Genomic DNA, 27781 nt, shown 5'->3' on the forward strand with positions numbered 1-27781 from the left:
AAAAATTGATTCTCCGTGAGATAGCGCCCTCTCTGATAGCCAATTTCTGAATTGCACAGGTACATGTATCACGGTTGTCGGGGATTGGCAAGGAATATTTTCGTAAGATGTAATCAACTGTTTTTATTTTCGTAATAATGTAATTTAATTAAATAAAAACCGTAAATTCGTATACATGGGCAAGGTGTAAAATGTAATCAGCTATTTTATTCGTCCGTAATTTTATTTGTACAACGATCTTATTTTTTGTAAGCGTATAAAGCATTTCCCACATTAAATGTTGCAATTCGTACGCAATTTCCCATTTTGATTCTTAAACATAAATTATCAAATATATTATAAAAATGCTTTATCTGTCAAGTGTAAAAACCTATTTTTTACTGTACATGGAACTTTCATTTCATTTCTTTTAAAAACATAAAATGCCTTTTTTATTTCCTGTAACCTGTACCAGCTAACCCCCCTCCCCCCATGGAATAAACATAACAATAATTTAGTAAACGAAATAACCGGTTGTCGGTAATAGTTTGTATTATGATTATCAAATGACTGCCTCGATGTGCCTATTGTTACACGTATGTGTTGTTTTCATTTCCTTGTGGTGGCATTCGACCGAATATAAACTTGATATATTGTTGAAGTTAATGGCCAACATGTTCAGCTATTCACTGTGAGTATTATAGCAGTGCATGGTTCAGTGATCGCTGCATAGTTGGTACCGGGTCAAGGCAAATCAAGGGTAAATTGGAGTCGTGCTTTCATTTTGTAAGTACCCTGTTAATGTTGTGAATGCTGATTGTACACATACTGTGCGAATCAGTGTAAACATTTAACTGCAATTCGAACATAATTATTGAGAACGTACAGCTCAAAATTGTAATATTGTAATAATTGCGCTGGTTTTACATACTTCAAGATCCTAAAGCAGGTGCGGCGAAATTGAGAGTATTTATAGTTTCCTACTAGAATTGCACTCTAAAAAACTGCATTAAGTATGTAAACTAATATTCGTATGTAGAAAGCTTAATCAAATTGTTAACAAACCGACAGACATGGCGATTGCACGCTGCAAAAACAAAGAATTGTTTTCCACGCAAAATATTATAATGGTCCGACGATAGCTGTAGGTCTAGTTCACGTGGGTCTAGTTACTATGGGAACAAGTAACGCTCACCAACACGCCCTCTAGAGTCAATATTTCCAAAATGGCAGCGGTTTTATTTTTTAGGTCGGGGCGGAAAACTAAGTAAATTCATCCGCGCGTTTCATTCGTACGCAATTTTATCAAAATTGCTACTTTAAAACCTAGTAAAAGTACAAATTACTTAACGTAGATCAAGTTTTAACTTGATATAGCTTTCCACGTCTGAAATATACCGATATAGACTGCTGTATTTTGGAACTTGATTATGCGGACGCCGACAAGGGAAGTTGTGATCAGTCTTGGGGAAGAAATGGTAAATAGTTGGAGCCGAGTAACTGAAAATGCACGATGAGTTCAGAAATTGAGGAGCATATAACTAGGAAGTATGAAATTAAGAAACGACTCGGGAAGGGGGTAAGTTTGTCAGTTTATTGGTTGTGTGCTATTGTTCCAGTCAGTTCTCGTTTGCTTGCATTTTGCAAGACGATCGGTCTCACCGGTTGACCGATTCAAGTCCAGACTGCGACTTAACTGAAATTATAGCGGAATGCAGTAGATCGTAATCACAACAATGTGCGAACAAAACACTTGACCCACGATCAGCTGTACGACGTAATATTTGATATAACCTATCTTTTTTTACTGTAACATTATTGGAGCCCGTCTTTATATAGTCGTTTTTTGTTTTTTTTCGCTCGTTCCAGTTGTGTCGGGCTTTGCGTTTTATTTTAATAACCCCAATGACAATGTAAATAGTCTGTGATTAACACGACTCTTTGGTTGTCAGATTAATATTGGCAGGGTCAAAGAGGTCATTTAGGTTAGGTTACTACTTGGTTTATTGCAAAATAATATACCTGTGTGTGATATGTACTAAGGAAAAACACATAAAAAATGTTAACATTCCGAAGTTAGTGTTCAAACTGACTACAATAAAAAATTCACTCAAAACACTCAGGCTAAATAAGGCTCATAAGCCACTCAAAAGATATTTAAGATTTTTAATTTGAAATTATTCAGTAAGAAATAAACATAGATAACTTCCTGTGAACTCATAGATTCTCCTGTTAAAAGTTGAAACCATCCTGTTCCGATCGGTTATTCTTGCAACTGTTGTCTACTGACAATGACGCATTCATCATAATAACCCTCTTACCTTCACCTCGTTGTGACAAAGAATAAACTTTCTCTTGTGGCCAAATAGTGGGTATGAATAGTGAAATAGTGGTATGAATTTTTGAAATTGTCAGCTAATACAAATGTTAAACTTGTGATTTAGTGTTCTGCGTGAACACCTGTTACTTGTTATAAACTGACCTTTGACCTATTCTACAGGCATATGGCATTGTGTGGAAAGCCATTGATAGGAAGACAGGTGAGGTAGTTGCAGTCAAGAAAATTTTTGATGCTTTCAGAAATCAGACAGATGCACAGGTATGTTTATGTTTACGCATATAAATGTATTACTACTGTACTCGGTCCCTGTGATGAAGTTATTGATAGTTTTAAAAATGAAACATATAAGCATGTTTAGTCACAATCTGGTATTATTAGTAAATACTGCTTAGGTCAGAGTTCAGGAGTATGATTCGTAGGTCACAACTATGGCATAATTTCAGAAAAGTGAATTGTTTACTTTAAATACTGCGATAGCAGGACTGGGACCAAATGTAGCTTAGAGGGGATACTTGGACCAGATGTAGCTTAGAGGGGATAATTGGACCAGGTGTAGCTTGGAAGGGATACTGGGAGCAGAAGTAGCTTGGAGGGGATACTTGGTCCAGATGTAGCTTGGAAAGGATACTGGGACCAGAAGTAGCTTAGAGGGGATACTTGGACCAGATGTAGCTTGGAGGGGATACTGGGACCAGAATAGTATGGAGGGGATACTGGGAACAGACATAACATGGAGGGAATACTGGGAACAGACGTAGCTTGGAGGGGATACTGGAACCAGACGTAGCTTGGAGGGGATACTGGGACCAGACATAGAGCTTGGAGGGGATACTGGGATCAGACATAGAGCTTGGAGGGGATACTGGGACCAGACATAGCTTGGAGGGGATACTTGGACCAGACATATAGCTTGGAGGGATACTGGGACCAGACATAGAGCTTGGAGGGGATACTGGGACCAGACATAGCTTGGAGGGGATACTTGGACCAGACATATAGCTTGGAGGGATACTGGGACCAGACATATAGCTTGGAGGGATACTGGGACCAGACATAGCTTGGAGGGGATACTGGGTCTGTATGCAGTTTGCATACTGGGATTTCTTAAATTATTCTTGCCACAATACAATACACAATACAATACACAATACTGACATCTATTGTGTATGTGACCAATGATCAATGGATATCTTTGACAAAGTAGGCCTCTGCTACCCAGACAGTATACCTACTGCTCTGTTTCCCAGACAGTCTACCCACTCCTCTGCCAACCAGTGTACCAACTGTCTCACTACTGCTCTATTACCCAGTGTGCCCTCTGCACCACTATCCAGACAGTGGACCCACTACACCATTACCAAGACAGTGTTCCCACTGCTCTGCCACCCAGTTTACCCACTGTAACATTATCCATACTATTCATACAGTATTCCTACTGCTCCATTACCCAGTGTACCTACTGCACCACTATCCATACAGTATTTCCACTGCTCCATTACCCAGTGTACCCACTGCTCCATTACCCAGTGTACCCACTGTACCACTATCCATACAGTATTTCCACTGCTCCATTACCCAGTGTACCCACTGCTCCATTACCCAGTGTACCCACTGTACCACTATCCAGACAGTATGCCTACTGCTCCAGTACCCAGACATATTATACCCACTGCTCTGTTACCCAGTGTACCCACTGCTTTGCCACCCAGTATACCCACTGCACCCCAACCTAGCCAATCTGATCTTGATATGTAAAACAGTGAACATGAGGGAAAAGTTTCTACATCCGAAATGAACTAATGAGATGTCTTGTACTACCCAGTAAAAACAGAATTTCATTCTAAAACAATATCTCTTATTGTTGAGAGAAATTATTACTTTATTCATGTCACTAATCCCATTATTATTTCTTTTCTTTTTTTTCAGAGAACGTTTCGTGAAATTATGTTCTTGCAGGTAGGATGATTGTTAACTGCATAGTTTATTTATTTCTCAACTGTCATGAATTAATGTTGTAATTACCATATTTTGCTCTATTATGTTAGCTAAATGGATACAGTGTATGCGCTTCTAATAGAATTATTATGGTAATTCAAATAGCATTCACCATTCATTCATATTTATCCAATTGACATCATGTCAAAGTTACACTGTTGTCATAACTGTCTTTTTCTTTGTTTCTGTTTTTCTATCTTTTTGACTTCCATGTGCGAAGCACATAATGGGAGTCTTTGCAGTTACCGGGTAGTGTGTCTGTGTGTGTATGTATGTCCGACTGTTCCACTGCTATCTCAAGAACCATACATCGGTTTTTGATGAAACTTGGTGCATAGATGCCCTGGGCCAATGCGCAGATTTGATTAGGTTTTGGTTAAAATCCATGCTCGTTAATTACCTAATTTGCATTAAATTAGCTAATTTTTAGCTGTTCTATGACTGTTCCACTGATATCTAAAGAACCACTCATTGGATTTTGATGAAACTTGATACATAGATGCTCTGAACATATGCGCAGATGTGATTAGTTTTTGGTAAAAATCAGTGCATATTAATTACCTAATTTGCATGATAATTAGCTAATTTTTAGCGGTTCCATGACTGTTCCACTGATATCTAAACAACCACTCATTGGACTTTGATGAAACTTTGTACATAGATGCTCTGAACTAATGCTAGGTTTTGATTAGTTTTTGGTAAAAATCCCTGGATACTAATTACCTAATTTGCATAATGATTAGTCAATTTTTGGTTTTTCCACTGATATCTCAAGTACTAATCATCACATTTCAATGAAACTTGGTACATATATGTCATATGACACTGCACAGACCTGATAGTTTTTATGGTAATATCAGTACATATTAATTACCTAATTTGCATAATTAATTAATTTTCAGCATTTGATATAAGTAGTGAGCATTACATTTCAATAAAACTTGGTACTTACATACTCAAGGACTATGCAGAGATTGATTGTTTCCGATAAATATTTGTGCATATTAATCACTTAATTTGCATAATTAGTTAATTTTCAGCTTTTCCACGAGTATCTCAAGTACTAATCATCGCATTTCAATGAAACTTGGTACATAGCTCCCTTAGGACTATGCAGAGACCTGATTAGTTTTGGGGTAAATAATTGTGCATATTAATTACCTAATTTGCATAATTAATTTCAGCTTTTCTTCTGATGTCTAAAGTACTAATCATCACATATCAATGAATGTTTGTACATGGATGCTGTAGGCCAATAGACAGACTTGGATAATTGTGGGTTAAAATCTGTACATATTAATTACCTAATTTGCCTAATTAATCAATTTTAAGCTTTCACACTGATATCTAAAGTACTAATTATTCCATTTCAATGAAACTTAGTACAAAGATGCTCTAGGACAATGTACAAACGTGATTAGTCTGGGGTTAAATCTGTTCATATTAATTCATAATTTTTTGGTTCTGATCACATTTCAATGAAACTTGGAAACATAGAATTTCTTTTACATTGCGCAGACCTCATTAGTTTTACACTCAAATCTGTTCATATTAATTTTCTGATTTGCATAATTAGTTTTCAGCTAAGTAATTTCGAATTATATTTAATGTGTCTCCAATACTCTCAGCACATGGGAGTTCTTTCTAAGCTTTCTTTGATTTTTCTTTCGTTCTTCTTACTTACTTACATACTATTTTTTTAAACATATAAATATCGAAAAATAAGAGCTGCAATTACATGATTTCTCCCAACTTCACTGGGAAAAAAAAATTCAAAATGATTAATTTAAAAACATGGATGTGTTAAAACACTAAAAGAAGGCTAATAACAAGTTTTTCTCTGAAGTCATACTTTGCATATACTTTCAAACACAAAGGCAACAATTGCTTATGGCCATATTTAGAACTTTCCTAAAAAGTGTTCATCTATGACTGACACTAAAACATAATTTGTGCATTTTTTGTAGCTTGTACCTATTTTGGATTCTGTGAGGCCCACACGATGCATAAACAGTTCCAATATAATTTTAACCACAGTTCTTCTATAAGATCTAATGTAAAATACTTTTCATTGCTATTTTCACTAAAGGAATGAAAATAAAATCAAGCGAATGAACCTTTTTTCCTATATTTTTCAACTCATCAATAAACAATACCCAAAAAGTCTTTTCAACAAAAATTAATTCCAGCTAATATGTGATAGAATTTATTTTCAACTTCATGTTGCTGAAGTGCATAAAATGCAACAATCATGTCTTGAGTCATATTGTGACAAAGTGGATCAAATTAAATGCAATGGTGTTGTCTATTGTTGGATAGATCATCAGTTCATGCATCTATTGTGAAGCTAATTGGATGACTTCATTATTTCTATGGTTATTAGTCCCCGTTCGGACGCAGTCTGAAAACGGGGACTTATGTTTTGCCCCGTGTGCGTCCGTCCGTGCGTCCGTGATCACCTGTATCTCGAACATGCATGGACCGATTAAGTTCAAACTTCACTCATACATCACACATTATATGGGACATATGCACATGCATTTTTTTCATGATCCGATTAACGATAGCCGAATAGCGGCCATTTTAAGGCCGAAAATGCATCAAAATCGCACATTTTCACCATTCCGGACCCGGATCTCAGTTATGCATGGACGGATTTTGTTCAAATTTGGTACATACATTAAACATAATAGGACCTTGATGCACGTCATTTTTTTTTTTTCATCGGGTTCGAAATGGCCGACTGGCGGCCATTTTGTTTTAAAGAATTCAGTTCTGGATCCGTATCTGAGACATGCTTGGATTGATCGAGTTCAAACTTCACACACACAAGGTACATCATGTCACAAATATGTATGTGCATTTGTTTCATGATCTCATTAACGATAGCCAAATGGCGGCCGCTTTAAGGCCGAAAATGCATTGAAATCACACATTTTCACCATTCCGGACCCGGATCTCAGTTATGCATGGACGGATTTCATTCAAATTTGGTACATACATTAAACATAATAGGACCTTGATGCACGTCATTTTTTTTTTCGGATCAAGTTCGAAATAGCCGACTGGCGGCCATTTTGTTTTAAAGAATTCAGTTCTGGATCCGTATCCGAGACATGTCTGGATTGATCAAGTTCAAACTTCACACACACAAGGTACATCATGTCACAAATATGTATGTGCATTTGTTTCATGATCTCATTAACGATAGCCAAATGGGGGCCGCTTTAAGGCCGAAAATGCATTGAAATCGCACATTTTCACCATTCCGGACCCGTATCTCAGTTATGCATGGATGGATTTTGTTCAAATTTGGTACATACATTAAACATAATAGGACCTTGATGCACGTCTTTTTTTTTTCCGGATCAAGTTCGAAATGGCCGACTGGCGGCCATTTTGTTAAAGAATTCAGTTCTGGATCCGTATCCAAGACATGTCTGGATTGATCAAGTTCAAACTTCACACACACATGGTACATCATGTCACAAATATGTATGTGCATTTGTTTCATGATCTGCTTAACAATAGCGGAATGATGGCCATTTTAATGCCGAAAATGCATCAAAATCACGTATTTTCACAATTCCAGAACCGGATCTCAGTCATGCATGGATGGATTTTGTTCAGATTTAGCACAATGTGTTGTACATATGCAGGTGCATTTCGGTCATGATCTGCTTTGAAGGTATATGTCACTCAAATATGAACGGAACGGGGACGTGTCATTGACAATGACTTGTTGTAATTTTAATAGACATTTGAAAAGATTCTGTGGTCAATGGTTGAAGTGTGTTACTGTTAGGTGTTCATTCCGGTCACCTCCTCTCGTCTAGAATCTCTGCTATGTCATGTGGTCATTATTTTTTATTGCTTCCATGCTCTGATCTCTAATGTCCATGTTAACAGAATATACCAGCGAATTTTGTTAATGAGCTATGCCTTTGCCATAAATTAGTTTTTTTTTATATGCAAATCTGTTGGATTTTTGAGTTGGGAGTTTTGTAAATCTTTTATTGAAACTATCTGCTTTCCTATAGAGGCTGTACCATATTTTTGCAGCAAGGCACTCACGACCAAACCTGTTTTTACAATAGCCAATCTTATTATAAAAAAAATATACAAACCAATAACACACATTGAAAAAAGTTATTTTGTATTCACATTTTGTACATTAAATGTACCTTACTTGAGAAAAGGTCATAAAAGTCATACAGCTACTTTGTGTGAATAGAAAAGCTGTTGCATTAAACACACAACAAGTTTGGACACATTGATTGATGTACATAGTACTGTAGTGGAAATGTCAATACTGGAATTCTAATTGATCACTTGAATCCAGGGCATATATTTCTATAAACCACTCAATTTTTGCTGCTAATAATTTTTTTTTTTTTAATAAATGTTTTTGTGCCAGGCGACAGTTCCGAACATTGAATGTCACTGTTGTCACTCCTGACTATTTTTTTTAAGTGCAAATTGCAAGTGCTAGTGCTGACACAGTGCATTTTGCCACAGAAGTCATTTCCTGTCTGGGACTACATGACAGGGCTGTGTGGCCATCTCCCTATCAAATGGCAATTTTAATGCACTATCCTGGCGTCAACCAGGCTCGGTCGAACCACAAGCACCTGCGGACCTTAACCAAGGTTCCCCCAAAGTCGCATTCGTAAGTGAATGAATCTCGGCCAGTGGAATTGGCCTTCCCATTGAGTCTGTGGCACACTCACCCAGGGTAGGGGTCGACCCTTTGATGTTCAGGTTGGATTTGAACTTGGGTCTACCGATCATGAGTCTGATGCGACAACCACTATGCTACCAGTGCTAATAATTGTTTGTGATGACATTTGCGAACAAAAAAAATGTGCGGAGAGTCACTGACACTGTGTCATTGGGGCGCAAGAAAAGTTTTCAAAAAAATATTTCAAAAATGTATCTCTCGCGAAATTAAAGCAATTCACTACGTTCAATTACCCACCATAGACTCCGGTCAGTCAAAATGACTATTTTGAACTGTGGGCATTAATCAGCGATTCTGTCGGTGATGTAGAGAGAGAATCTAGGTCAGGGGAAGCCCCATGACCCCAAGATTCTCTTTCCCTTACGTCACAAACCACGTGAGCGAGCTCATATGGTGCGCCATAGACTGCTTTACAATCACTCTGCTTCTTCTCCGCATCGAATGGAGATCAAGTCTAGCAAGCTCTGCCTGGATCGCCTGCTTTTTTTCCTGTCCGGGTTTCTAGCTTGGGTTGTTGCATTCGACATTGTAGCTGGTAGGATAAGTTTTCCTTGTCATTTTTACCCTTGTGTCGTTTTCCCCTTTGTTGTGTAGTATTTTTCACAACAAAAAAATAAAACCTGGGCCACGTAGCTTAATCACTTGTTTGGTTTGTTACGTCTCCTTTCCTACTGTATTTCACTTCCCTTATGCATGTCGTCTTCATTGTATGCTTGATCTAGGTATTTAGAAATGAATAGATGTAATGACAGCACCAGGGCTCGCTGCTGTTTTTTTTGGGACTCCTCGTGTTTCGAGTTGACTGTGCAGTTATATAAAAGAAATACTTTTGTCGTAGCTGCGTGCGGGGTTTTTGCCGTGGAGGCCTGAGATTTTTCTTTCAGAGCAATCAAAATCGCTGAGACTGACCGCGTCGCTCGTTTCTTCACAGCAAGGTCGCGCGTCCAGTAAACAAATCGGTTAAAGTGAGTGCGTGTTTGGCATGAGTGGAAAGTCCTCACGCTCGGCTACCGGTGCTTCGTGTACCAGGACGTCGAGTAGGAGGCCCGATGGTGGAGGTACTTTTTCTCGGTCTTTCCCCACTGAACGGAGAGCATCCTCACAGTCTGTTTTTTTCAGGCGGTGCAGTGAGGCTGTGCCCCTGGAGGCTTTCCTCCTATGGAGCCCGTTGCGGGTCCCTTTGTCTCCGAGTTGAGGACTTCGGTTGAAGGACTGTCGGGGCAATTGCGTCCCTGGCAGGCCGGGTAGATCAGACGCAGTCGGAGCGAGCTGTCTCCACTGCGGCCCCTCAGTGGGCAAGCAGGAAGAAACACCAAAGCATGTCTGCATTCAAACACGTCTCTTCCGGAAAACCCACCACCTATCGGCGTCTGACTTTGCCTACAGTTCAAAATAGTCATTTTGACTGACCGGAGTCTATGGTGGGTAATTGAACATAGTGAATTTAGGCCGAGGGTTCTCCGAACCCGCCTATTCACATAGTTCATACAAACCATAGACTCCGGGTCCCCCCCAACCACCCCACTCTTTCCGTAGCGTTGGTCTAAGTCCTTGATGTGGAGAGAAAGGAACCATAGTGATTGTACAGCCGTCTATGGCGCTGCCATATGGGCTCAGTCATGTCGTTCGTGACGTGAGGGAAAGAGAATCTTGGGGTCATGGGGCTTCCCCTGACCTAGATTCTATCTCTCCGTCACCGGCAGAATCGCTGATTAATGCCTACAGTTCAAAATAGTCATTTTGACTGACCGGAGTCTATGGTGGGTATGAACTATGTGAATTGGCGGGTTCGAAGAACCCTCTGCCTAAGCTTACTGTAATTCTCTAAACTAAAAAATGTGTGAGAATCATATATCGGTATGTGCTTTTACATAGCAAGGTGCAATCCCAGGGATATTTACATTCCCCTTCATGAACATATATAATTACTTTTTTGTTTACCATATGTTGTTTATTTACAGGAATTTGGTGATCACCCAAATATAGTGAAATTACATAATGTACTAAAGGCTGATAATGACAAAGATATTTACTTGATATTTGAGTTCATGGGTATGTATAAATTTATTTCATGATAAATTATTGTTGACTATAGTTGTTATATCGGACACCTACCCCTACAGACAATAGCATACATGTTTATGTAAACTAATTGCAGCTTTCGAGCCACTATTTTTACCAAATAAATGTTGGTTATTTCAGACATCTGCTGAATATTATTGGAAATGACATTTATGTAGTTATATTTTAGTTACCGGGGTAACATTGAAATTGCAGTTTACTGGTGTTGTAAATAATGCCGTCTCCGGGGCTGGAATAAAGTTGCATTTCCAGTGAACTGTAATGATAATGAGACCTATTACAGTGTAATTCATTGAATTGATAAACTCCAAAATATTGTTTAATCAAAAAGTAATTGCATCTTGAATTATATGGAAACATATAAAAATCATATATAAATCATAGAAGTTTGGATTGCATGTAATTGTGTTAAATCTTTTACAGATATTTGAATGAATGTAACTTTACAGTTTTCTTAGTTGTCATTTGAGACATGGTTAAAATTATCATTATTCGTAACTATAAATATCAAGAAATTTTGGGCTCTATTTTTACTCTCTCTCAAAATTTACATTTAAAATGGTATCAACTTTATTATTGCAAAATAGTTAGAATAAATACTTAAACCAAAAGTGAAAATATATGTACCGGTATTTGCAGTTATTAATATTTTGCATGCTGCTTCTATGCTAAAATAAACACAGTTATTCATTGAATTTTATCAGTCAAAATCAGTAGTGTAGACAGTTATCATTTCATGTAGACTCTCCAGGGAAAGCACTTATTGTGTCTTTGTCATATTTGAATTGATTCATAGGCTGTTTTAATTAATTTTCAACTCATTATAATAATAATATATAATAATAATTACGTAAAAATATAGACAGTATTTTTATTACAAATGCACTCCTGATTTTGAAATTTCTGACCATGTCTGTCATTTCCCCCATGAAAGTATTAAATTTTTCTGAATTCTTTTCATCTGTTATGCATTCATGTCAAATTATTTTTTAATTCAGCTGAAATATGGAAACCTCAGCAAAATTCAAAAGTCTCAGAAATTTAAATCTCATTCGGCACATTGGGTAACTGTTGTCAAACCTGAAAATACTAAAAAATAAAGCTTTTTAGTTTAAATTTTTGAACTCAAAAGTCAAAGTTTTTGAATAATTCTGGCAGCTACAATTTCATGTCAGGCTCTGTCTTTTTCAAAAAATTGTTCACAAATGTTAAAAACTGTATTATACTACATTTAAATATGTGATAAATCTGAATTACCACAGATTTCAACCCTGTAACAGAATTTACATGCTTTTATTTCTGTACAACGACATGAAAAACAATTTTGCTGTAGGAAACAACATTGTTGTACAAATTTCCATTGTATACTATAACTACATGTATAATAAATTTGGACATTGTTTCAAAGGAACAGGTGAGCCCTCTGCCTCACATAAATACATATCACTGTGAATGACTTTCTTTCATGTACCTTTCTTAGATACAGACCTTCATGCTGTCATCAAGAAAGGCAATATACTGAAAGATGTACACAAAAGATATATTATGTATCAGTTACTGAAAGCAACCAAGTATATGCATTCTGGTAATGTTATACACAGAGATCAAAAGGTAAGAACGATGTGTGGTGGGTTAGAGAACCTGGTAGCAAAATTAAGGTAGCAACAGGGAAAAAATAAGTTAATAATTAATCTGTTATTCAGACGTTCTCTAAATGTTACAACCTATACATCTTCTGAAAGCTTACATATACATGTAGATGAATGTATGCCATACCAATGTTTGTCTAAGAGATTGCCTGATGGCCAATTTTGCTATTGTGTCTCTTGGGCTATTCCGACTATTGTTTTTAAAACTTTAAGCTACATGTATGTGAACGACCTGTGCATTTGTAGCCTTTGATCGCCGTTCGGTTTTTCTTTAACTGCCTTGTTTTCAAGCTATGACTAAATACCTACATACATGTACATGCTACAGACAACACATTGTTGGTAGAATGTCTGTAGTATGTTTACACAAAATGCTGGTTCACTTTGACATTTTAGGTAAAATTCTCAGCTGAAAGGAAATTAGTTGTTATATTTGTAAACAGGAGTGTTCTGGAAAGGAAATTAAACTGAATGAGTGATAAGACTGACAGTGTAGTGTTGACAGTATTAGTTAAGTTTGTTATATAATCCTTCCACTTTTGACAATTAAGTTTCAAAAGGCCTGGTGTTTTTCAGCCATTCAGTCATTAATGAAGCTGAGCACATTGTTTTTCTTGTCTGAATTGTCACGGTCATTGTAACACTGACTTTTTTTTTCAGCCGTCCAATATTTTACTCGACAGTGAATGTTTTGTTAAAGTAGCAGACTTTGGTCTAGCTAGGTCGATAACACAGTTAGAAGAGGAGGAATCTACCAATCCAGCATTAACTGAATATGTGGCAACAAGGTGGTATAGAGCACCTGAAATATTACTAGCATCAAAAAGGTATGTGATCACAAAAATAGCATATGTGAATAAATGGGAATAACAGTGGTTTCCCAAATATTGGGGCAGCAAATAATTAAACTGTTTTGCTGACAACAGGTTTCCTACAAACAATACTGTAAAATTTTTGTAAAAACTTTTTTAAATATTATGAAGCTGAATATATACTGATAGTTTCATGCTTTCACCATTATGTGTTTTCATTTTAAAATATCAGTTGAAGGATTTCAGCATTTCTAATTCTCTAAATCTTACCATGGCAATGCACGCGACTTACGGTATTCTATCATTGGACTGTAATTACTGCTTGCAAATCACTGTTGATATGTATGAAGACCATTGATAAAATTAGTCATCAGTTTGGTAAAAATGTTACCAATGTGTCTCTATAATCATAAACTGGATTTTTAGAAAAGGGTAATATTCAAATTCTAGACCATCTGCAGACAAAACTTTCCTTCCATTATCAGTGAATTAGTGAGCAAGTTTGTTTGTCTCAATACCCCCGAGACTTGGGTTGCTTACCTCGTTGTTGGCAATGAAATCAATATACAATGTTTAGCCATAAAATGATGTTGTTGTAAGTAGTCACCAGTAGTTTAGGCTTAAGGAATTAACAACAAGTTTAACTCATTTTTTGAGCTTACTACCTAAGGCACATAACATGTTCTATTGTGGAATCATTTAGTGATTCTATTTTATAGTTCTTGCGCGTTCTTACGTTCCTATGTTCTACCTGTACGTTGAAACATTTTCTTCTATGCTATTGATAAAGAGCCATTGCTCGAAACGTTTAGCTATTTTTAATAGTTACTTAGGACTACGATCACCAAATATTATCTTCTATATATCATATTTATCAGTATGAGCAGCGTTTATTAATTTATTAACTACTTTTAGTAGTTTAGGCTTACTATACATACCTAGTTCTGAATTTATGCCAACAGCCTTGTCACTTGCAAAATAGTACATGTATTATTATTTAAGCTTGTTTGATTACAGGTATACCAAAGGTGTTGATATGTGGAGCATAGGATGCATACTAGGTGAAATGGTGTTAGGAAAACCTTTATTTCCTGGTTCATCTACATTAAATCAATTAGAAAGAATACTAAGTACAATACAATTACCAACCAGAGATGATATTATATCTATCCAGTCTGAATATGGGGCATCATTATTGGATAGAAGTATTGTCAAGTATGTAAATCTTTAACATGTCTTCTGATTCATGTATTTGATTAAATTATATATTTAAATTCTGTCATTACATAATATGCTGATTTGAATACTGTCACATGGTACTGTATACTGATTTGAATACTGTCACATGGTACTGTATACTGATTTGAATACTGTCACATGGTACTGTATACTGATTTGAATACTGTCACATGGTACTGTGTACTGATTTGAATACTGTCACATGGTACTGTATACTGATTTGAATACTGTCACATGGTACTGTATACTGATTTGAATACTGTCACATGGTACTGTATACTGATTTGATTATTTTAACATGATACACTAATTTGGTACACTAACTTTTCTATTACAGACATAGAAAAGAATTTGAAGAAATTTTACATAAAGCTCCTTTAGATGCAGTTGATTTAATTAGGAAGTTACTTTATTTTAATCCGGATAAAAGATTAACAGCAGAAGAAGCACTGGAACATCCATATGTGGCAAGGTAAGATTTTTCTATCCAGTGTCCGGAGTCAAATGTAACTAATCTGTTGTCAAGTAGCTTTCTGTAGTTGCAGGTATAAATGACATATCTTAAATGCAGACAGGAAGGTGGTTGGTAATAAGATTTGAAGCCAGTTATTTAGTTTTCTTTTATATTGGCTACATATTGAATAGATTGAATAGATGCTGATGATGTGAGTGCTCGCTGTTAAGTCAGTGGTAGTATAACATTCCTATGCATGTTTACTTGTAGGTTTCATAACCCAGCTGATGAACCAGCGTTAGACTATGATGTATTGCCTCCACTGGATGACTATATTCAACTTACTGTACAGGAATATAGAAGTAAACTTTATGAGGTAAGATATATTGGCATGCTATCTAAAACCTTGTTCACATAAGGAGGGATAGAATGTTTTGTAAATATTCCTTATCAGTGGGCTAAACCTATGGTCTGTTCACATGTTGGAAGTGGTTTACATTTAACTCAGTGTTTACACTTTTTCATGATTTATTCACCTATGTTATAGTTGGCATTGTTTAAACCAGATTTCCATGTCACTCATATCTCATCTTGTGGTTAAACACAGAACTTGGGGTCAAGATTCACTCTGAAACCCCCACGTTTGAACACCATATGAGTGATCGCTCCCTATATGACCCTTGTAATGGGCGAGTTACAGTACTTGAGTAAACACATTGAAAATTGATTTATTTAACAAACTCATTATACTATATTTATATAAATGACACATAAATTTAATAATGCGTCTACGAATGATTGCTTCAACATATCCATCCTGTATTATCTCCTGAAGTCTTTAATGTAAAGTAGTTTATATACTCCTGTAGTCTGTAATGCTATTTACAGTTATTGAGACAAGAGGAACGTCATTTTAGAGAAAAGTTCCAATTATACAAATTTTTATCACATTCTCAGAATGCCCTGGTATTATCAATATGTACTACTGTAAACACATTCAATTTTTGCTTAGTTTTAATTTGCTGAATAAATTGTGAACATGTAAAATTAAAAGAAGTTTTTTAAGAATCTAATGAATATGCTTAAATTATTAACATAGTGAGATTAAATACCAGTAGAAATTAATGCTTCTACTTATCCGTCTAAGAGCGTACCATCTGATAGATAATAACATAATTTTCAAATCAATGAGAGAAACGACCTCATGGCATAACCCATCTGTGGTGTGACTTTTCCAGATGATCAAAGAAAAGAAAGCCAGGATGCGAAGGCAAAGACGAGACAGTGTAGATCACAAAGAACCACATCGTCCTCCCCCATCACCTCCCCGACCTCCAGCTTCCCCAGCAAGACCCCCTGCATCACCTCGTCATTATCATCCTCCGAGACCACCCCCAACATCATCAGCATCGGAGCCAATTCTGAATGACCAGCATGCAGGTCTTTATCATTATCAGAAACCACGGGTTAAATCAGCAACACAGTATTATCAAGGTGAGTAATCATTTTATTTTAATGGAAGAAAACACTTAACTATCTTTGTTATTCTATTGTTGATGGCTTTCTTGTTAAATGATTACTGGGGTACCTGGTACACTTGTTATATTTGTTCTGCTTGATGTGCTTTTACCTCTTTATTTATGCTTGTTAAAACCAAAGTGTATTTATTGCTGAGACTATGTTTGTGTTAATGTAATTGAATAGCTTGCCATTTCCCATCTGTAATCAATATTCCTGATTTCGCTAGTATTTGACAGTTTTTTTTATATTCAGATCACCCTATATTAAACTAACATTATCAAAATTCCATTCATATTTGCAAAAAATATTTTACATGATTTTTTATCTTGAAATCTGAGGCATAGAATGGAATCCAATCAAACACTTTTCCAGGGAAATGTGCATGCTAATATTTTCTGTATTGTTTTGTCATTGTTTTATGTTTATTATTTTTTTTTTTTGCGCCTGGTTACACAGCGCCATCCAAAAGTGGAAGTTACCATGGTTACTTACCCAATGGTACAATAGCGCATACTTCCAGCCAATCAGTACACAAACCTCCAAATCGCAGTCACAGTGCTGGGTCTTCCGGTAATATGTACAGAACAAGCTCAGGTATATTAGGTTTTGTAACAGATTGGTTTCATCAGTATTTTCAGTCAAATAATTTATCATAATAATTAATCTAATCTAATATAATCAAATATAAGTATGCATGGCTTGTTGGTGTAGCTCACTTGAATGTTTGAACAGCACTAAAATTAAATATTGTGTTCAAGCAAGCCAGTTCAAAGCTGTATTATTTATAATAAAGTTAAAAAAAATATGAGAAAGCTACTAGGTCTGATAAATATTATATATAGAAAATAGTATCTGGTAATCGTAGTTCTTGATAATTATTCAGTATAACCTGACAGTTTGGGATAAATATGCTTTATCAGTTGTAGATCTATATCAGATTGTTGGAACAAAGGTAATGGGTGGTTTTTTCATAGGTTAATGGAACATCAAATCTGAAAAGATAATCTATTCAGATTTGCATTGATAAAGCGAACTTTACCTGAAATGTCAGGTTAATTACCAAGAACTATGATTACCTACTTCCATTTTCTGTTTACAAATGTATTGCATTAAATGTAAATTGTAGGGTAACTGTATGTACTGTATCATATTATGAGATATTCAAATGTTTTGCCGATCATGTTTACTCCCTGTGGCTGTTTAGTTTAAAATTTACATGTATGGAAACAACCAGATATATTTGATAATATCTCATTATGAATATATTCTTTCAATTATAACTTTGAGACTTCTTGAATTAGTGAAATTACAAATTAGCTGAAATAACATACTGTGAAATACTTTATTTTTGCTTGGAATTAATTTTCGCTATTTTCGCTGCAGGAATGATTCAGTGAAAATAAAATCCAGCGAATATACCATTTTTCCTATATTTTACATTCAACTCATCAAAAATCAGTGAAAATTAATTCCATACAAAATTAATTCCAGCTAAAATAAAGTATTTCACAGTATTAGCTAAAGAGCTACAGAGACGATGCAAATTTGATTTAATGCATGAATTACCTGAATCTTAATTTAGCTAATACGTCACAATCTATTCTAAAATAACATTTTGAATTAACAAAATTATGGTTATATTAATATAAACTAGCTGAATTAGCTAAGATAATATGCTAGCTAAAATGTATTACAGTATTTCTAGCATTGTGGATTTGTTTTGTAATTTTATAATCATCTCACAATTCATGTGACTGCATGTGAGATCTCCATCTCGTGTTACACGAGTTGTATACCCTTATCTCATAAATCCTTGATTCTATAGAATAGGTTCTTATTAAATTTTGTTGCATGTTTGTTTGCTATCATTGCACGTTGTCTTGTTTATTACGTAAACTGTGCATGTACATTCATCTTGTTATTAATTATTTGTTGTTTTTCTTTTTCTAGTACCAAATGTGTTTGTGTATGAGAAATATCCGTCCTATACTGTCAATAAACCTAAACCGCCATCGTCTTCTAGCAAGTATTCTTATAAATGTGTTCTGTATAGTCATATCAAAATGCGCATAATGTAAACCACAAATTTCGCGAGAGACTAATTTTCGCGTATCAGTGAGTACCGTGAAATTGGTAGCAGTAAAAATTTCTCTGGGGTCCCCTGACATGGAGTGTTGGTGATATTTCTTAGTAGCAATGTTGCATCTTGTCAGGATGAGACCTTAGTTACAACCAATCCTTAAATGTCTGAGTTGGCTTCTCGTAATCTTTTTGAATAATTCAATTAATTTCAAATCAAAGCTACAACCTGGTACATACTGTAGAGTCTGCCCTCTAGAGTCTGTATTTGTGCAGTCTTGTACAATTGATATTTTGTAGAATTTATTTTTGAACAAATTTTGAAATATATTTTGATCTGCCCGCACATTTTCATATGACCATACCAGTAATAACCTCCGGAATATTTTTTTTTTTTTGCGCCAGAATCTGTTACATGTTTATATGGTGGAATAGATGTTTGTTTGCAAAGCTAATGTGGTGGCTGAATGTGATTATTATTGTATTCGGTGTTCATATCAATTGCTTTTAATAAAATATTTATATATGGATTTATAGAAATTGGTTTATTAGTTCACGGTGAAGGGATTTCTTTTGAAACATGTAAAAGTTCATCAGATCAAAGGTTTGACCAGATGTCATTTTCTGTGTGTACGGTATCTGGCTTCAACCTATGTATCATTTTACTGTCCACTAGGTCAAGTTTAGAAATGACAGAAACCCAAGATAATTCATTAATTAAAATTAAATTAAAATCAAGAGACTGGGATTATGATGTCAGAGAGTGTGAGATGGTTGATCTCTCAGTATCATGAGGAATCAATTTTTGTTTCCTCTCGATAGTTACCTTTTTGGGATTTTAAAAGTCATAATTCTAATGAATAACTATCTTTCTTAGCAGGCTCAAGTAGTTACAGTAAACCCACCAAGCCATCAAGTGCACCTAGTCATCCCCCTCACCGAAGTGTTCACCCAGCAGCGTCCAGACCGCTCACAAGGCAACGTGCTAGCAGTCTAGAAAATGTGAATGCAAGCGGTTATGGAGACAGGCATAATTCATATAGCGGTAGTGGTCGGCTTGAGCGACAACGAAGTTATGAAAATATTCATTCCTCACAAGGTAGAAGTAATTACTTTGAACGGCAAAGAAGTTATGAAAATCTTCACTCGTCTTCAGCACAGGTGAGTTGTTTACTGGATCAAACCATTTCGATGTTAGGGGTGTGTGTTGACATCTAATCTTTGGTGTGTTTTAGTTGAAGTGGACTTGCATGTTTGGCAGTGTTGCTTTCTGTACTGTTAAAGCAGGCACATTTTCCCAATTCCTTCTTCACTACTCTGCATCTATGTAATCCACTCAATTTTATCAACTCCTTTCATATTTCCGACACCAATCATAGAATTTGATCTTTTACAGCGATACAATCAGGATTACTATTCATCAAATCCCAGACCAAGACCCGGATCCGGATCTGGATCTGGATCTGGCTCACATCAGAGAACAAGATCGTTTTCTGGTGGCACACGTGACATGCGGAATCAGTATAACAGCACACCAACAAGTGGTCTCCATGTGACAAGCTCCAGACTGGTGAGTACACTTCTATGTGCCTTGTACACAAGTCTTTGAGCTTGGACTAAATGTTATCTTATATTGAAAATTGAATGCTTCTTTCTAATAAAACTGTTCCTTGGAAAAACATTTGTTGGTTCATGAATCATTTCAGCATTTACTGACAAATGTTTTAATCAACTTATATCATAATTTGTATACTAGTATCCTTGTTCACATATTTTGCCAGTGTAGTCTTGATGTAAACACACACAATCACTTGGTATCTTGGTTATGATTTGCATGTGATTGTGTTTAACTGGGCCTGGTTGACATTCAGATAGGGTGTTCATTTGCAGTAATGTCATTATGATAGAAAGATGATCATACAGCCCTGTCATGTAGTTCAAAACATAGAATAGGCCATCACACTGTGTCGTCATATGTTTACATTTTTATCAACCAGCATGCGAATGTCTGATAACACACTGATCAGAACCAAATCGAAATCTGCTGTGAAAACATCCACAAGTTGTTTTATTAACAGGGATACATACATGAATAGCAGTGAAGAATCCTATTATTTTATCTTCATGTGTGAACAAGTGCTCAAAAGTACCAGGGTCCATATGATTTCTGTGACAGAATGCACTATATATCACCTTTGAAATTTGTACACAAGTCAGGAAAGATAATAGTGACATTGAAGACTGTTGCCTGGCACAACAATTAAAAAAAATACAAACACATGATTACTTGTTTCACTGCTCTTAGAAATTGTTGAATGTAAATACATTTGTTTTTTTCTTGTTTTTTATAGGTACCTGGACAGCGATCACCATCAGCTCGTGGAGATTCTGGTCGTGTTCGATCATCTGGTAGCTATGGCAAACGTCAGTACTATGGCAAATCTAATGATAGTCCTCATGGTGGTAGTGTCGCTGGCGGTGGAAGTCGTTCGGTGTTTGGTAGTTATAGCCAGGCTCATGGTACCATCACGGCAAGTGGCTTGGCTAGTATTAAGAAGTGGTAGTCATAGGGACTTGAATCATTTATTGATTACTATACTTTCTATGTGTGAGACTGTCATACAATTTTTGGAGGCTGATGGGAGTCACAGCGGATATGAATAAAACTAAGTATCCTAGTCCCAGCATTTTCTGCCAGCCATGTGTTCTGTTGAACTTGAAAAAGCAGACTGTAACTAATATTCACATGGATGATAAAAATGGGTGCTCGTCAGCCTTCTTTGTTTTGTGACAGTCTTTCTTTTTCTAGGTATCTCTAATTTCATCAAATGCTGATTGTTTTTGTTCACTGCCATAGATAACTTATTGAACAATTTACAATTTATAATTCAGCTGCTAGTGTCTTATTAAATGAGTGCTGCACGCGTTTGCTTTCAAACCTTAGTTTACTCCTCAGAACATTTCATGTGGGTTCATATGTCAACATCATCGTTTCTCTTCATGTAAATCATATATTCTATGTATGCTTAAGGTGGGTATCATCACCCTTAGCTATACTTTGATCCATCAATTAATACTAAACACTTGTAAGATTAGTAAGGTGTTTTTTGATTGGCTGAGTTGTAGCTATAAAATGGATTTCTGCCAGTTGCTCCTGATTGACTCCAAAACAGAAACCATCACTAAAGAACTAAATTATATGCACCATTCTGGTTCATTTTAAATGAACGCATTCACTACTATAGTACATGTATGTACGTGTTGTTGTCTATACATGTCATATTCTGAGGCGGAGTACTCTCCAGTATTAATTTATATTGTCTTCTGTAAATATTGATGGGTAATTTAAAGAGCACTTGTCATCACAATTTCTGTGTCAATGTAAAATGTTTTATATGTCTATGGCTATTATGAATATTTGTATATTTTAGTCCAGAAAGTGGTCGTTTTGCATCCCATAGCATGAAATGAACAAATCTAATATAATGGTGCAGTCATATTTTCTGTTGTTTATTATTTCTGGTAAATCTTCTGAAGTTCCATTATACAAGTTTTCTTGAAGTGAGGATTATTGCCTAGTCGTGTTATTTCTAATTGACAATCCATGGGTTCAATATTAAATCATGATAATGGCTAACTATTAATAACCAACCAACAACTTCAAGTGTATTTTATTTTATAATAGTAGACCATATCTTACTCATATGATGTGTGATGAATTTTATTCACTTGAGTTTATGCCCCTTTTCTTCTTAGAGTTGCATTCAAACTTTATAAATATGTGAAACATCACTCTCAGAACAAGCTAAGAATAAAAAGTGTGAACAGTGATTTGACAACAAAAATATTAAACATTTAATAGTAGATTATCCTATTCCGATCTTTTTATTTTGAGAGTACTGGAGGTTATTTTCTTTTATACCAACAGCATCGGTATAAACTAATCATCAAGGACCAAACAAAGCCCCCTAACTCGGTGTCTATTGTTAAATTCACATTCTGCAGTTAATTTTTCATTACCTATTCACAATCTGAACATATTACGGTGTTTATATATTGTTCAGAAACAGTACCTCATAGATTTGCAAAGTGGGAATGCAACTTTGAAACCTGCACTGCATAATAAAAGACCAATATTGTAAATATAAAAGATTTGTGTGACTAAATAACTATGTAAAATCTGTATTAGAAACCGCGGCTTCTATTAAAATGGTACAATGCAACAGAGGGGATGCGGCTTCTATTAGAGCATCTATACATATGAGGAATGATGAATTTTTGGTTTTCAAATATTCAAAAAGAATGTGTGCGACTTCTATTAGGGATGCGGCTTCTAATACAGATTTTACGGTACTTACATATTTAATCATTTATCAGGCTTTTGTAATAATTTGTATACTGCACTCAGCTGGCTTTAGTGATGACCATGAAATTGATAAGCATTTACTAAAATAATTAATTTATTTTCTTATAAAAGCTACTCTTTCAGTTTGTATTGATGTTTTTTGGCATAATACATGTATATTTCATTGTCGGGCCATGCAGAATGGTTACCACTTCGGCCATCTTGGTTGCTTTCATGGTGGTGACTATCTTGGCTGCTTTTATGGTCGTGGCCATCTTGGTTGCTCGTGGTGACCATCTTTGTTGCTTTCATGGTTGTGACCATCTTGGTTGCTTTCATGGTGTTGGCCATCTTGGTTGCTCGTGGTGACAATCTTTGTTGCTTTCATGGTGGTGACCATCTTGGTTGCTTTCATGGTGGTGACCAGCTTGTTGCTTTCATGGTGGTGACCATCTTGGTTGCTTTCATGTGGTGACCATCTTGGTTGCTTTTATGGTGGTGACCATCTTGGTTGCTTTCATGGTGGCGACCACCTTGTTGCTTTCATGGTGGTGAACGTCTTGGTTGCTTTCATAGTGGTGAGCACCTTGTTGCTTTCATGGTGGTGACCACCTTGTTGCTTTCATGGTGGTGACCATCTTGGTTGCTTTCATGGTGGTGACCATCTTGGTTGCTAGCATGGTGGTGACCACCTTGTTGCTTTCGTGGTGGTGACTATCTTGGTTGCTTTCGTGGTGGTGACCATCTTGGTTGCTTTCATGGTGGTGACCACCTTGTTGCTTTTATGGTGGTGACCATCTTGGTTGCTTTCATGGTGGCGACCACCTTGTTGCTTTCATGGTGGTGACCACCTTGTTGCTTTCATGGTGGTGACCACCTTGTTGCTTTCATGGTGGTGACCATCTTTGTTGCTTTCATGGTGGTGACCATCTTGGTTGCTTTCATGGTGGTGACCATCTTGGTTGCTTTCATGGTGGTGACCATCTTGGTTGCTTTCATGGTGGTGACCATCTTTGTTGCTTTCATGGTGGTGACCATCTTGGTTGCTTTCATTGTGGTGACCACCTTGTTGCTTTCATGGTGGTGACCATTTTGGTTGCTTTCATGGTGGTGACCACCTTGTTGCTTTCATGGTGGTGACCATCTTGGTTGCTTTCATGGTGGTGACCACCTTGTTGCTTTCATGGTGGTGACCATCTTGGTTGCTTTCATGGTGGTGACCATCTTGGTTGCTTTCATGGTGGTGACCATCTTGGTTGCTTTCATGGTGGTGACCATCTTGGTTGCTTTCATGGTGGTGACCATCTTGGTTGCTTTCATGGTGGTGACCATCTTGGTTGCTTTCATGGTGGTGACCATCTTGGTTTCTCTCATGGTGGTGACCAGCTTCGATGCTTTCATGATGGTGACCATCTTAGAAACAAATTTTCTCATCAAATGTTCAGAAAGCCCCAAAATCTAAAATCTCAAATTTTGTATAGAAAGTGTGTAATTATATAAATAACGTTGTGTATTAAATATTTTATAAAAACAAATAACTTCTTATAATAATGCTTATTTAATAATATACATTCCAAAAACAAATGCAAATTGCTTTTTCAATATTTTTTGTTTGATTGATTGGGTTTTTTGTTTATTTTCATTTTTCTGGATACTTTTAATAGACCTTAGCCGTAAATGGCTGCCGTGATCTCATAGTGACAGCGAGAGAACCCTGAGATTAGTTTTTGATCTCAAATTTCATGACAGGAATAAATTTAATACTATTTACTGTATGCAACAAAAACTAGTCTTGTGGCCTTCTTGCTGTCATCAAGATATCAGGGACCATTTTTGCTCAAGTCAGAATTACATTATAAACTGAGAATAATGAAATTCCAATCTCCATGTTGTATATCTGGTTCTACCAGTCTTGAAACAAGGGCTCACTCGTAGTCTAGCTATACCAACAAAACTTAAGTGTCGTGTTTTGGCTATTGATGTTGTCATAGCAAAAATTCAGGATGTTGATAATAGCTGTACAGTGTGTATTGTGATGCGTGTGTAATTTTTACATTTATCTTTTCTCCAACCCAAGAAGGTTTGTTGGGGGTACTGCTGAACCTTCCAGTGGAGATGAAAATTAAATTTTTAATGTTTTATACTTTATTTTGAAGATAATTTTTTTTTTAAAGTGAAAGAATATAATTTTGAATATGATATTGTAAATATAATTTCAAGTTTAAATAATAGCTGGCAGAAAGTATGACTGAATCAGTTATACTAATGGTTATATTTTAACTCCAACACATTTTTACAAACACAGCATTGTATGTTTTTATAACTGCATGACTCCGGTAGAAAATGAGTATTCTTTTATTTTCTGCAAATATGAATGATAGATATGATCTAAGTCCACTACACTACACTGATGTTTACATATGCTGTAATAGATGAACGTTCTTAGCATATTTATATTTATAGAAATTAATTATTAGACGACCCCATTAGTAATTTTCATCTTACTACATGAATCTTAATATCTTAATTTATCTCACAACACAAATCTTGTGTTCAAATTCATCTGTAATAAATCTTTAAAACATGTCTTGTTCAATGTGGGTCTCATGTGACGTGTACAACATATGTAAATTACATTGTTTACACATACTGCAGAAATCCATTGTATAACTATCGTTTTAAAGTAAGTGTTAAGAATTTTCTTGTTCAGCTATGAATTGTACGAGTTGTATTATTTATTTAAGATTTTATTTGGTTTATTTGACAAACCCAGTGATTACATATAAGGCCCGACCTATCAGGTAATCTGAAAATCTTGTCCGATTTAAGTAACGTGGTATATTGCTCTAAAAACTTCGAATTTGACTGCAAGGTGGCCTTCAATCTCCATCTTACTAATTACACATGCGTACAGTCATAGTCATTGATTTCTAGGCTTGCTTTGTGCATGCATATTAAATAAATAATGCAAATTACTAAGTGTGCCATATTTTATATGAAATTTTCTTCTTCATTCTCAATAGGAGAAAGACGTGTTTTCCAAAGATACCCAATTGTCACCTTGACTTTGTACAGTATGTAATATTTGACCAAACTACTTAAAATAAGTTCAACAGTTTTGATTTTTGGAATTGTAAAAAATGTTGATCATATGTACATGTAATCATTTTGTTTTGTTTTAAAAAATAAAAATAAATTTATTTCCCAACAATATTGATGTGTACATGTTTTAATTTGAGTAGAATATATATCTCATGGAAATACTGCTAAATCATAACTGACTTGTTCATACTTTGAACATGTATATTGATGACATCTTCAAATAAGAATTTTATTATTGCAGAATTAAAGCGCGGTAGTCGTCGCGCTGCGCATGTTCGACATTTGTGTTGATAAACATTGATTTTCCCATAATCTATTGCGCTCTTCAAATGGAAATCACAAGTACAAGTATGAGGTTTGACCTGGGCGCGACTTGCACTGATTACTGCCGGTGACTCCTTCGATACCTTCCAATCACATGAAAATTACCTAAATAAAGCTTGGAAACGTGTCAGTTCGTACTCTTTGATCTGCGCAACAGTCAAAGTCGCCATCTTTGTTAATATGAGACCCATATATCTCGCACATGCGCAACGCAACGACTACCGCTCATGGTCATGTGACCCACTGTACTGGCAGCATGTTTATTTTTGTCATTCCACAGTTTTTTGTTTCTGTTAATTTTTGTCACATGCATATTAGTATAATGCATATGTAGATTAGTAATTCGCCCTTTTGTAAGTATCGGGCATTTTTGAACTTTGAGTTTGGCCGAGTGTCATGGTTCAGAAGAAAGTTGAATGAGAGTTCTTTCTCAACTATTGAAAAAGTTGGCCAAGCTTGGTTCGAACTACTGGTAGACTTTGGTATTGGGAGTCAGAACCTATAACCCCTACCCTGAGGGATTTGGTTGGGATGGCTGTACATATGTAGACATTTCATGAATAGCACACAACAGTTTGTGCATTAATTTCACTTACCAATCAGCACACTGTAGTAAACTATACCAGCACACTGTAGTAAACTATACCAGCACACTGTAGTAAACTAAACCAGCACACTGTAGTAAACTAAACCAGCACACTGTAGTAAACTATACCAGCACACTGTAGTAAACTATACCAGCACACTGTAGTAAACTATACCAGCACACTGTAGTAAACTATACCAGCACACTGTAGTAAACTATACCAGCACACTGTAGTAAACTATACCAGCACACTGTAGTAAACTATACCAGCACACTGTAGTAAACTATACCAGCACACTGTAGTAAACTATACCAGCACACTGTAGTAAACTATACCAGCACACTGTAGTAAACTATACCAGCACACTGTAGTAAACTATACCAGCACACTGTAGTAAACTATACCAGCACACTGTAGTAAACTATACCAGCACACTGTAGTAAACTAAACCAGCACACTGTAGTAAACTATACCAGCACACTGTAGTAAACTATACCAGCACACTGTAGTAAACTATACCAGCACACTGTA

General features: G+C 35.9%; 1 protein-coding gene across 1 annotated transcript; it reads left to right on the forward strand.

Moving 5' to 3' along the window:
• Positions 1–1439: 1439 nt before the first annotated feature.
• On the forward strand, positions 1440–26448 carry LOC100369249 (uncharacterized). Its single transcript, XM_085492974.1, has 16 exons — positions 1440–1558; positions 2480–2578; positions 4247–4276; positions 11018–11108; positions 12619–12749; positions 13448–13614; positions 14617–14814; positions 15176–15310; positions 15563–15668; positions 16531–16786; positions 17270–17407; positions 18764–18839; positions 19569–19657; positions 19773–20053; positions 20289–20462; positions 21244–26448. Exons 1-16 carry the CDS (start codon positions 1493–1495, stop codon positions 21454–21456), a joined length of 2250 nt encoding a protein of 749 aa, XP_085349100.1. The 5' UTR covers positions 1440–1492; the 3' UTR covers positions 21457–26448.
• The last annotated feature ends 1333 nt before the right edge of the window (positions 26449–27781 follow it).

Source organism: Saccoglossus kowalevskii, chromosome 18 (genome assembly GCF_978046115.1).
Source record: "Saccoglossus kowalevskii chromosome 18, keSacKowa6.1, whole genome shotgun sequence".
NCBI lineage: Eukaryota > Metazoa > Hemichordata > Enteropneusta > Harrimaniidae > Saccoglossus > Saccoglossus kowalevskii.

Excerpts from the sequence above, each read along its gene's own strand:
- LOC100369249 (XM_085492974.1), top strand. The coding sequence starts at position 1,493 with ATGAGTTCAGAAATTGAGGAGCATATAACTAGGAAGTATGAAATTAAG. Across the intron at positions 12,750-13,447 it reads TTATACACAGAGATCAAAAG|CCGTCCAATATTTTACTCGA; the intron begins GTAAGAACGATG and ends TTTTTTTTTCAG. Across the intron at positions 20,054-20,288 it reads TTCACTCGTCTTCAGCACAG|CGATACAATCAGGATTACTA; the intron begins GTGAGTTGTTTA and ends GATCTTTTACAG.